Source organism: Anneissia japonica, unplaced genomic scaffold, assembly GCF_011630105.1.
Source record: "Anneissia japonica isolate Jap-2015-1 unplaced genomic scaffold, ASM1163010v1 scaffold15657_len110212_cov154, whole genome shotgun sequence".
NCBI classification, from domain to species: Eukaryota; Metazoa; Echinodermata; class Crinoidea; order Comatulida; family Comatulidae; genus Anneissia; species Anneissia japonica.
Window position 1 is genome coordinate 73,600 of NW_022686809.1, and position 13,023 is coordinate 86,622.

General features: G+C 34.9%; 2 protein-coding genes across 2 annotated transcripts in view; one reads left to right on the forward strand and one right to left on the reverse strand.

The window, feature by feature from the left end:
* Positions 1-8,255, forward strand: part of LOC117117397 — a 40,909-nt gene extending 32,654 nt beyond the window's left edge. The window contains exons 20-28 of the mRNA XM_033261704.1: positions 46-248; positions 463-553; positions 1,430-1,692; positions 2,229-2,490; positions 2,655-2,893; positions 3,392-3,946; positions 4,270-4,405; positions 4,788-4,898; positions 5,180-8,255. Of these exons, the coding sequence (XP_033117595.1) occupies positions 46-248; positions 463-553; positions 1,430-1,692; positions 2,229-2,490; positions 2,655-2,893; positions 3,392-3,946; positions 4,270-4,405; positions 4,788-4,898; positions 5,180-5,395 (2,076 nt within the window). The 3' untranslated portion in view covers positions 5,396-8,255. The remainder of the gene's footprint in view (positions 1-45; positions 249-462; positions 554-1,429; positions 1,693-2,228; positions 2,491-2,654; positions 2,894-3,391; positions 3,947-4,269; positions 4,406-4,787; positions 4,899-5,179) is intronic.
* Positions 8,256-9,185: 930 nt separating this feature from the next.
* On the reverse strand, positions 9,186-12,410 carry LOC117117403 (SUZ domain-containing protein 1-like). Its single transcript, XM_033261716.1, has 4 exons — positions 12,322-12,410; positions 12,088-12,140; positions 11,557-11,695; positions 9,186-10,941 (listed from the first exon to the last, which is right to left on the reverse strand). The coding sequence occupies exons 1-4, from the start codon at positions 12,385-12,387 to the stop codon at positions 10,747-10,749; spliced, it is 453 nt and encodes a 150-aa protein (XP_033117607.1). The 5' UTR covers positions 12,388-12,410; the 3' UTR covers positions 9,186-10,746.
* Between the last annotated feature and the right edge of the window lie 613 nt (positions 12,411-13,023).

The following is a 13,023-nucleotide window of genomic DNA, read 5'->3' on the forward strand; positions in this document are numbered from 1 at the left end:
GTCAATATCTACTATTTTTCCTCTCTTCTGCTTTTCTACTGTAAGTCTCTTGAAAACCAAAAAATTGCCGGTGTTATGGATACTTGGAAGGAATATGTAGGATGGAGTGAGGATGCCGAGCGCAAGGTCCAGGTGATGGTCAGTAAATTAAAGAAGGCGACAGTCAAAGAATGTCTGTACATGTGGAAAATCAAACATAAACAGCTGAAAATGGTTGACCAGTACAGGAATAGTGTTCTAATGAGAAAGTATGTAATGAGTTTCTTATAACACCTTTACAAAAACTAATTAATACATCATCAGGCCCGCTATCCAAAATCGATAAAGTGATTGATTCTAATAATTTATTGTGAATCCAAATTAATCTTTTTATGCTAGTAAAAATATCAGAGATTTTCATGTCTGTGATTCATTGTAATCATGTTTTTTATATCTTTCTCATTAATTTCATTTTTTTCACAGATGTTTATTAGGATGGTTGAATCAATCCAGTTTCCAAGTTATTTCAAGACAGAAAATGCAACAATTTAGAAAGCAAAATTTACTTAAGAAGGTAGGGAAATCTTATGATGGTGTTCTGTCATAGTATGGTTGTTATTCAGAATACACTCTCAAATTTTGTTTGTCATACCAAAGAGTATAGACCTGCAAGAGGTTTGACTTGCGAGTTTTGTTGAAACGCAATCCTATTACACAAAGTACTACCAAAACTTAAAGGAAGTTTTTCTAAAGAACGTAAAAGTCATTCGTATTGAATGCATACTGCTGGTGAAGAATGCCTGCGATATTCAAACTGGATCCAAATTATAATAGGGTGCCGCCTATCTTGTGGTAATATTTTGTTTTTCGTTTTATTGCCTGCATTTAAAATCAGGACAGAATGGACATCTTGACATTCTATATACTCTTTGGTGATACTTAACAATGTTTGATAAATTTTTGTCTGATTGTGAATGCTATAGTTATATCTATTGAACTATTTATAACATATCCTACTTTCTGATTGTTGTTAAAGTCAGGCTCCGGAGGAAAAAAAATTGTTGATATGTTGTAGAACTGATTTTTCTAAGACAGAAAAAAGTTGTTTGACGAAAAACTGGGGAACGGTGAACGAGATATAGATTTTTTAATATTTAAAAACTGGGGGAATAAGGTGTAAAAATGGGCTGTTACGCCCCTTTTTCCCCCAGTTTTTAAATATTAAAAAATCTGTATCTCATTCACCGTTCCCCAGTTTTTCGTCAAACAACTTTTTTCTGTCTTAGAAAAATCAGTTCTACAACATATCAAAAAAATTTTTTCCTCTGGAGCCTGACTTTAATATGATTTTGTAAACTTGATGTTCTTTATATTATGATTTACTTGCATTCCACTGGTAGTTTCACTAGACTAAACTTTAATTAAATTATTAAAAATACATTGTTTTCAGGCCTTTGCCAGATGGAAGATTGAGCTGCATGTGTGCTACATGGCAAACAAAAACACCCAGTCCAGACATTACATGCTCCTAAGCCAAGTGATAAATGGCTGGCACCATCAATGCAAGAAGATGTCCCACTTGAGATCAATAGCATTGCAAGTTCAGAAGTCAGGTGCTAATCACACAAAACGAGGCTTCTTTAGACTGTGGCGACACCAGACACAGAGTATTCAAGAAGCTACACATGTGTCCAATATGAAAATACTCAGAAGGTGAATATTATGATGAATGGCTGGATCTGATTGGTGGATAAGATACTCATCTTTTTGTTTAAAAATCTTACAAACATTAAAGCACCACTTATTAATAATCATAAACTTATTAATGAATTGTACTGTATACCTGCATATAATTTTTATATGCCTCCTGTTCATTTCGTTGTATCTATAACCAATAAAATATGGGTTATTCACTTAACATTGTAATATTGATGAAAATATTTTAAAGAACTGAGTATTAAACAGTTTTTATAAGACAGATTGTACATTCTATGCATCTACTGATATGCAAACTCGGATAATTTGTCAAATTGTTTTGTTTTCCATTAATTAACATGTAATTAACTATCTGTAAGTCAAGTCTGGTATAAGTCGGAACAATTTTTCAATGGCATTCAACTGTATTACTTGCTGCGATTATTTTTTGAAGTCATTTTCTGGTCCTAATTAAATCACTGAGAGATCACCTGTGAAGGACCACTTTTCTAACCTTTGAATTATTAATATTAACTTTTAATATTTCTTGACAGATGTTTGATTGGTTGGCGTCAGAATGTTCAGAAGAAAGCTGAGCAAGAGGAAAATTTGCAACGTTTAAGAAGTAATTCCATATCGAGTTGCCTAAGAGAAAGCTTTACAGTGTGGAAACGACGGACCCAAAATCAGCAAACACTGAAGAACACCTTGATTCAAAAGAAGGAAAGCAGAGTGAAGGAAGCTATGGAGACTTGGAAGGAAGAAATGAGATTAAGAAAGGCTGATAAGCACCACAAAAGAAGTTTGCTCCTTAAGGTAATTTGAGAATTTTGTAAATTTCAAATTACCCTGTGTATTATAATTTATCGTACAATAATCTGATTACAATGTAGTAGAGAATTAAAAAAATAAATGCATTTTTTTAAAACTCTCACTTATAAACTGCCAACTTCACTAAAGGTTTGTACAATTTTCCACAGACACTTAGAATGTGGCAGGAATGGTTTCTGGTTGAGCAAAAAGACAAAAAGAGACTGCGTTGTGTTCTTAATCATTGGAGGATGAAAGTTGATAAAACTAGACAGCTAGAGCATCAGGTTGTTACATTGATGAGATCAAGAGAGAACTTAATCCAACAGAGGGGGTTTGCTATTTGGAAGGAAGCTACAGAAAAGCAGAAGACAGCAGTGACTCACAGTAGATTCACAAAAATGAAAAGGTATTCTCTATTAAAAAAAATTCTTATTCATTTTTTAGGCACATGGGCCTGGGTGGTGCCAGAATTTGCCCGACAGATTGTGGCCCACTGGCCCACCTAACCCCTTGTACAAGACACACGTGACAAGATACTTTACTTAAACCAAGTCTGCTAATGATGAGGCTTGTGGAGTAGAGTTGTTTTAGTCGTGAGAAAAATCCTTTCACAGGGCCTTAGGGTTGGAAGGCAAGCATCTTAACCACCAAGCTATTCAACATTGCTCAAAGAGAGCAGTTACCTCAGAGTGCCTGCGATTGCTAATCATCATCATTATCATCAACATCATCATCATCAGCATCATCACCATCATCATCATCTTCATTCATCATTATTTGGTTGGTTTGCAGGCAAGTTTAATCTACAAAATTTGTAGAGGCCTCAGTCTTATCTGACAGGTTCTTGACAATTCATTTCTAATATTTGTGTTTTTAATATCTTTCTGTTCTTACTATTTTTTAGAATTGTTAAGGTATGGGCAGATTTTGCTAAAAGTAATAAAGATACTAAGCAAAAATTAGCAGACTTCAAGCAAAAAAGATTACAAAGAACTTGTTGGAAGTTGTGGAAAACCCGACTAGAAAAATGTCGCACAACTAAAAAGGTAATGAAAACTTTAGAAGAGAAGAGGTTACAACGTGTCTTAAATGCTTGGTCCAACCAGACAAGAAAGCAGAAAGAGTTAGCCAACACAAAAGAGAAAGTAAAAAAACATCTTTCAACCATTAAACTACAGAGGGCTTTTAAAACCTGGAAAGAATCCTCAGAAAAGGTGTTTGTCATGAAGAGACAGGCAGAGTCTGCTGCCCTCATTAGATTGATGTTGCTCAGGGAGAGGGTGTTCTTTCAATGGAAGGAGGCTACTTTGACACAAAAGGCAGTGAGGCATCACCAGAAATGGTTAATGAAATCAGTGTTTTGTTTATGGATGAGTGTCTTTAAGGAGGAGAGGGAGCAAAAACGTCATGATGAAGATTTAGTGGAGTTGGCAGCCTGGCATTATGAAAGACGTTTAAGGTAAGTACTTCCTCTGTCTTTTTTTTAAATGTTCTGAACAATCTTTTTTGATAGTCTGCACAGATCTTTAGGTATTGGCAAGGCATACTTTTACATTGAATATTCTTTGACCAATCAAATGATTCCAAAGGAGAATTCATTTTTTTGTTTGTCTATTTTGTGAACAATTACCTGGATAAACCATCTATTTGTCAGTCATCCAATAAACTTAAGTGAGGATACCCCTGCAAAATAATGGAACAGTTCATTCCAAAGCAACAACCTGCATAAAATATTCTGTACATATCTAAACAAATCGACTGCATTTTTAATTAATTTTTCAGTAAAGTGATACTCAGAAGTTGGTTTTTTGAAGTGAAGATAGAAAAAATAAGAAGGAAGCGAGACCAATGTTTACTGCGGCAATCGATGACTAAGTGGATTGAAAGAGCAAGTCAGTCGCTTATGGCAAGGCAAATGGTGAGTTATGTTACAAGTTCATGTTTTCCCTCTCTTTAATACAGTGGATGCTGTTCACAGTTGTATATTGTGGCAATATGTTGGCCATCACAGAGAAAGCATTTAACAAGCATTGTGGGCTGCTCTGTTTATAATAACTAGTTTTTTGGTTGAAAGAACATAGATGGGGAAATATATATACTGTAACCTAACAGTAGTAATACAAGTGTACAGTTCTGGTATCCCAGTACTTTAAATACCACCAAGTAATTCCATTGCTTCTATCATGATGATATGGTGTTCTGTCATCCCTACAATTCACCCCATTCCACTAATCTCCTTTCCAAAATCCTTTAATTATGCATTGTGTACACTGTTGATTATGTTTTTGTTTTGTTTGTAGGTTGAGTATAAACTGTACTCTCGATTTTGGAAGCAGTGGAGGACAGCACTGGTGACCAATCAGGTCTTGAAGAGTATGAGTAGCAAAGAAAACAGCCATATCTCCTCCCAGGTATTTAAATGATTCCTTCTGTAAAACGGCACCACTGCGTCACATTACACAAATTTTAATTTGAAGACCCTCTGACTAAGACAACCTGATTGATATACATAAATTTATAAAAAAAAATATTTGCCAAGACCTGTTGCCAGGGGATGGCAAAAAGGACAGCTGCCAAAAAAAAAAAAAAAAAAAAAAAAATACTAACCAAATGTGAATTCATTAAGGCAAAACACATGCATACATTGTTTTTATTTTTACTTTTTATCTTATTATTTCTTTCATTTCATAAGGTATTTGCTTCATGGCAGCATCTCTCCAGCTTACATCACTACGGACACCAGCTCAAGAGACAGAACTCCCAAGAAGTTCTCAAGGCATCTTTCTCCAAGTGGAGAGAGGTTTTTAACAGCCTGAGCTCTTCCGGGAATAGCTCACCCACCCCACCAACAGATAATAATTCTTCCTGCTCAAGTGAACTTGCTGCTATTTGGGAACTCCAGCAGTGAACACAAGTCTACGACTTTTTAATAATTATTCTGTATGTTAATCCATGTGTGCTTTGTAAAATGAATAATATAGAAATGAACAAATGCACCTCTAGAAGAATTGAAACAAATATTACATCTGCTTCTTCTTCTAATATTTTAATTTCTCCAGGCATAGACAATTTTTTCCTGTAATAAAACTGTAGAATTATTGTTTGAACTTCCATTTGGGGGCCTGGGGCTGTCAAGGACCCATTACTTGTAGGAGTCAATATTAGAGGCAATATGAATTTATATTATATTCATTTAATTTTATTTATTTTGTCAAACAATAACAAAACAAACTAAAATTTCAACAGACCAAAAACCAGAGATGAGATAAACAAAAATCAAACTAAATTGCTGTATGAAGTTTCTCTGTTGATTTAAAGGTAAAAAGCATGAACTAAATATACGTGTTCTATAGAATTTAGAAAGGAGCAAAAATAGCTTATCAAAAATTTAATATTATTTGCTGTACAGCATAGCACGCACAGAATTAATACATTGTTACTCGCAAGGAGCCATTAAAAGCCTTAAAAGGGTCATTCGGTACCCAAGTGAAAAATTCTCAAAACAAACTCCCTGAGAATAACAGTAATTATGATTGCAGCAGCAAAGCACAAACAGCGACAGCAAAGACAGAAGCAGCGACAGCAGCAGTGCAAGATGCATATTATCGGCAACTTCAGTACCCCAACTACCAACCTTTTCTGTGTGTCATCAAAGAGTATAAATAGAACAAGAGAGCAAAGTCCTGTTCGTAAAAACGTCATGCCTGTGTAGGACGCCCACTAACGTAGAGCGTATCGTTTTTTTACGCTCTCAATGAGCGTTGTTGGCTCTCTTGTTCTATTTATACTCTTTGGTGTCATTGCTTGTTGTAATCCTACAAATGCAAAAGAGGCTACTTTGGGTTGCTGTACTCATTTGCATAGATCAACAACAAATTTTAGTGTTTAAAACATTTTCCAGAAATATTTTTTGGCATTCAGCACTATAATTGAGATTCAGTAGTGTAATGTTGGTTACTACTAAATTATTTTACAAGGGGTACTCCAGCCAGGGGTGGATTTAGGGCGGGGGCCCAGCCTGGCCCCCGCCTACCCTTTTGGGAGATAAAATAAAGAAAAAAAATCTTATTTTTGGGCGTCTAGAACACAAAAAGTTCGCGGGGGAATGCCCCTGGACCCCCTTGATCAGTGTTGTCTCGATTGGCCCAACTTTCGGCCCCCACCTTTTGGACATCTGTGGATCCAGCCCTGCCAACAGTTGACTTAAAGAGGCCCTCAAGAAAAAAAACAAAACATGCTGTGATTGGATTTCTTAGCAAGAGTGTCCATTATTGGTGGAATTATACAATATGGTAGAAATCTGACCAATGAAGTACATCTTTCATAGAACAAATTTTCATATGTTTAATACTTTTAGAAGATATATCATAAGACTAAAATATAAATTTGACAGATTTGCCCATTAATTTTGCCCAGGAGCACTTTATACTTTCAATTTTAAAATCAAATTTCAGTCAAATATCTTCACAGTGAAGCATTTAAAAGTCATTCATTTTTCTCTATATATGATGGTATAATAAGCCCACTATGTCAGGGGTGGGTCCAGAAAAATTCTGAAGGGGGGGGGGGCAATAGGTAGGCCAGCAGCCACCTCAGCCCCACCATGGTTAGGGCTGAGGTGAGCAGATTTTTTTTTACTTCCCCACGGAAAATTAATCGGCAAATTTTTTTCTCCACTTTTCTTAATTTTTTTGGCGGGACTGATAGGGGTGGGCACGGGCCCTGCTGGATCCGCCTTGTCGCTCTATAGTCGTCGGCTAAAAATATTGTTAAAATCGTGCTTGTTCGCCACTGGCAATATCCTTTTATACAAAAGCCTTTGTGGTTTAGTTTTTATGAAGTTCGCTGTGTAAAATAAAATGTACCGGATGCATTATAAACAACTTCTTGTTTCAATATATGCATTGTGTGTGAATATTATTTATTGCATGTATAATAAGTATACAGTATTATATAGTTTTATAAATACTTTACTAAGAATATTTGTTCAATGATGTACATCTTTTACTGTGTACAAAACAATTTAAAGGGATAAGCCAATCATATATTCATACATTTATTTCTTTTATGTAGAATTTACTATATTTAATATAAATTCATGCTGTAAATGCATGCTCTCTATTTTGTGAATACTTACCTGGATAAACCAACTAATTGCATTTGTTCCCGAAATGGAAAACCCATTCAAATAAAATAGAACAGTCCGACACAGGGTGCCATGTTGGAACCATCTCCCTAACAATAATCTTCATTCCCTAGAAATCCAGCTGATCACGGAGAGGTTAGGGAGATTAGGTTATCCAGGTAAATATCTCGCTCATTAGAAATCGAGTATGGGACGCCAAATAAATTAGGTATGGCGCGCAATAAAGAGTGAGTAACCCAAGGGCCTGGAACCCAGACTACAAACATCACATTTGATTTGTGAATATGTTAGGCAAAAATATGATTATAACGTCCTCATCCGCTATACGAATATCATTATTTTTATGATTATTATTATGAAATAATATTATTATTATTACAGTATTAATACAACTTGGCCTTGTAGCCCAGTTGGTGGAACAACCAAACTGTAATTGGAGGGTCTTGTTATGAATCTATAAAGAGGCAATAAGTTTTTCTCAGCCAGTTGTATTGTATTGTGAATGAAATGTGCTGCATTTTGTAAATTGCCAAAGTGATTTTGCTTATTGGATATAGTACATTATAGTTACCCTATGTCACTGAAATTTTATATGAAATAAAATATAAATGATTTTTAACAATTCTTGGGATTTTTTAAATTTATTTTGTACATAAAAAACATTTGATATTTTCAAATTTAATCAAAACTATCATTTACGGTATATAAAAAATATTTCTTGGCTACGTGAAAATTGATGTTTTATATATGTCATAGGAACAAATCTGTTCGTATAGTTGGCCTTCCAATTTTTACAAGATCGTCTCCATCAGTGGCGTATCTAGCAGACTTCAAATGGAGGATCTGATGGGGGCGCGGAGCTGGAAGGGAAGCTAGATCGCAAAATATGTTATGAGGTGATTTTTTACTTCTTGAGCGTACACAGAGTACCGTTCCTGTTTTTATTGGCATGAAACCTCCTCTCGTACTCATACGCAATGCTCTGAGTCTCTACTGTACTGTCAGACAAGTATATAGAATTTTAAAAGCTTTAATTATTACGTCCCTGCTACTGCACAAAACAGAAGCGAGTCGAGTGGCTGAGAGGTAACAGTGGTTGCACTTGTCCAAACATTTTGATTGCCAATCCTTAATACATCGAGCGGCTGAGCAGTAAGGCAGGGGCGCGGCTAACTACAGCCTTAAAATAGGCTGCGAGTTATGGGTTATTCACCTAACTTTACGAATAAAAATTGTGGTCTAAAAACACAATTTTGGGCCATACTAAGCCATAAAAACTCTCCCTTTAAACCCTTCCAGTGATTTTTATTCTGAGATGTTGAGGTTGTTAAGGTTCTAGTCGGCCTGTTGGTTAGGACTTCACTCTCGGAAATCTTGCCGGCAAATTTCTGAAGCCACCACTAAGCGGCAAGGCTGTATAACAAGAGAGTTGTATTCTTTAAGAATCATGAAATAGTACACCTTCATTGTATAATTATAAATTTAAATCACATAAAACACAATTAAACAAATGTAACAATATAATAAGAAATTTATTACCATCAATATTGAATTGTTTTTTTTTTTTTTACATTTGTTTAAATTTAAAACTCCCTGGATTTAAAATACAAGATTTTAAAATTGTTAGAATGAGAAAAAGTTTTTTTTTGAAGGAGTCTTTTCTCACAACTTATTTGCACCTATTAATTAACCTGATTTATATGGTACTCAATCAGGCTTGAAACTTTAGTACACTATTCCATACAGCCATCCCATGGCAAAACAACGCTAGTGCTTTTATATTTTTGTTAAGTTGCGTTGTTTTGCCTTGGAACGGCCGCATAGCATCCATAATAACATAGACTAAATATTCTTCCAAATTTTACCGACGCCTAGATTGATAATGTTATGAGCAAGAGTAGAAGTTTTCAGCTCTACACATAAACACAAGTGTAGCAGCACCCCATTACTGTAAAAATTCTACTTTCTGGATCTATGCAGTTTACCCACAGGGATCATTCACCATATACAAAAACTGGGGAGGGGGGTTGGGGATACATCTATACACTTATTCAGATACAGCACATTAAAATGTTCTTCCAAATTGCTTGAACAAATAAAAAAAAAGAGCAATCTTATTAAAATTCATTTAATAGAAATACTATTAAAATAAGTGTTGAAAAATAAATATTTTTTGATGCATGCTTTCTTTCAGCGGGGAGTACATTTGTTAAATAATGTGGATAATTGTGAATGTCCCCTTGCTAAAAGTACATACAAATTGGAAGCATAATGTTTTTATCATGATGGTTCTGTAGTGATGGAGTATAGCACTGGTGTGCATTCCGGGCCTTTCTGCATACTACACACATTCACAATACCGTCAGGAATTAGCATAACTTAAGCGTAGGAAGACAACTGGGCTGAAGTATTCCTAAATGCCAATTAAACAAAAAATTAGACTAGAAGTAAAAAATACTGACATTATCTGACATATATCTTGGCAATATGAAAAGTTAAAATACATTTTATACAGTAATACCAATGCGATGTCAATCAGTGACTGAACGATTTCACAGTTATAAAAAAACGGTAGGGCACTAACATTTCAATCAAATAAAAAAAAAAACCCAATTGCACTTAATACTGGCAATTACTTTTAATTAAGTTCATATGATTTTAAAATAAGTTTTTTTTATCCTTTTTTGGTATTTTAGTAATGTCTGCTGTTAATGCATCTAACTAGCATTGTTATCGCCTCAAGTGTTTCACTTATCGTTCCACCTTTACCTGCAAGATTGATAACATGACAGCGTAAAAGCGAAGTTTAGCTGTTGGCCCTCCAAAGCCGCTTCACACAGCTCGATCATCTTCTTGGTATAGGGCCGCAATCTCCTCAGACTGGGCATTCCCAATCCTCATGCATTACGCAGAGCTCTTCATCAACACCGCAGAGTATTGCTCAGGAAGAAACACGCTGTGGTTACATGGTAAAGTAATAATACAGATTCAGGGCTCTCACATTTAGCTTATTTTCACAAACAGCCATGCACCATTACCCTCAACCTGAATAATATTAACTGAACCATGAAACTCTATGCCTTAACATATTAACGCATTTTTTCTTATCTGTGTTATCTCTGTAGTAGAAAGCCTGCGCCCTCCTGTGGTCCTTTTGGCTGACGTATCACATTCTTCTCGCTGACTGATATCGTTGTTACAGGCATAGAATTTTCCGAGCTTTGTTCTTGCATGCTCAGATCGCCCATAATTCTCTGCCGAGCTTCGAGGTACTCTGCTTCCCTCTGAGCAAATGTCTTTGGTTGCATCTAGTTAGAAAATAGACGAGAAAAGTAATTTTACAGTATACATTAGCAAAACTTCAAAAGAAATATAAAGTTAGGTCTCCCTCTAATTAAAGACCACTTTTTTGTGGTCCCATATTAACAAATGTCTTATCTTATTACTCTAGAGACCAAAGCTGCGAAAGACCATGGAAACCTCTGTCCCAAAAGTGGTCTTTAATTGGAGGGAGACCAGTATGCATAATTCATTCCAGCAGTGAGTAAACATTTGAACTTCTACAATCTCATTATAAATAAATATCATTATATAAGTTAGTAAGAGCACACTATAATCCGAACCATATTAAATACTGGTTATACACTTCGATAAAATAATAATACTGTTCTTATATTTTTTACAGACTCTTAAGCTGGGCCCTCACTGCATTGTGCTATGGCTGTACAGCCGTCAGCTGACGAATCCAACCCCCACTCCCTGTGAGCACTCAACGACGCGATGCCGTCTACAGATTATCAGTAGGCAGCCTGAACGGAATTTCATCATTTCAAAATGTTGTATGAGGTTTTTCTTATTTTTATGACTGAAAGTGTACCTTTAACAATGAACAAGGTGAGGTACACACAAACTTGTATACATACCTTAGCTTTACTAGCACTGTCTTGTTGTTGGGTTTTATCCTGGTTTTGATTGTCCCGTTTTAGAATCCTTAGCTGGGGCTGGTACGCTGTACGTTGTGTGTCCTCCTGAAGAACAAGTTTTTCTTTCATTTTCTCCTTCCTAAAAAATAAAATATCTTATTTCAACAGTTATTGGTTATTTTTTTTATACAACTTGATATGTTGATGAATGTCTCCAGCTACTATGTCTTGTTATAAAGAAGACCGACAGAAAATAAATAAATGATAATACTGTCTTTAATTCATTAGAAAATATATGTGAATTTGCCAGACACATAATACAGGTCTCCAATTAATTAAAGATCACTTTTGGGACTGCGGTTTCCACGGTCTTCCGCATCTTCGGTCTCTAATTAGAATAACAAACATAATAGAATAATGCGAAATTGGAAAAAATGGTTCCTGTAATTGGAGGTGGTATTTAATTTGAGGGAGACATGTATTGTGATAATTAATAACAACGTTGATCACAATTTATAGACGTCAGCTTACTCTGTTTTTTTGTTAAAAATCTTGTCCTCATCTTTTAGCCTTTTGTCAAGTTCCTATAAAAATAAAAAGCAAATACTGTATAATATTAAGTACATTTCTATGTCAGGTAGGGCACGATTACACCTATACTACTGTAAATACTGTATATTTATTTTAAAAATAAAAAAATAAAAAATTAGAGGTACCGTACACATCTCAGTAATGATAAGTTTGGCAACTGCTAGGAACACTCACCATTACTGAGATAGGAGATAGCGTATCCCGGGCAAATGTTCGAAGTGGGGCTTTCTTACACCACATTTCCCACGTACCATTCAAGCATGGGAATGGTACATTCCTAGCCGCTGCATTTAAAAAAAATATATAATAGTATAAAAGGGTGGTGCAGAGAGAAAATTTCCCCTAATAATTCCTAAAATATAGTTAATTAAATTTATTACATATAATCACAACGCTATTAACTAGGCCTACATTATATTGACTGTTTTCATTGGTCAATTTTCTGAACTCTTCTGGAATATTTGTTTGCAATGTAGACATATTATTCATTCCTAATGATGACTTAAGGATCACAATAACAAGTCTTTATTAGGAGTAGGCCCTAGGCCTATTATTATTAGGCCCCATAAAAAAAGTTATTTGTTTATCAACTTATCAAAGAATAAAAACTGATGAGGGAGGGAGTTTTTTGTTTTTTTTTGCTAATCCCACCCCCATTTTACCGATGTTTACAAGTAAATTAATGGTTAGGGACACATATAAAAAGTCATAAGAATGGAATTAAATTTATATTTAAAAAAATATGCTTTTGTTGTACCAGTAAACATATCTGCAAGAAATCCTGAGTTTTTAAAGTGAAAAAAGATGGAAAAATGACTGTTTAAAATATATATATAAAAATATATATATATGTATATATATATATATATGTATATA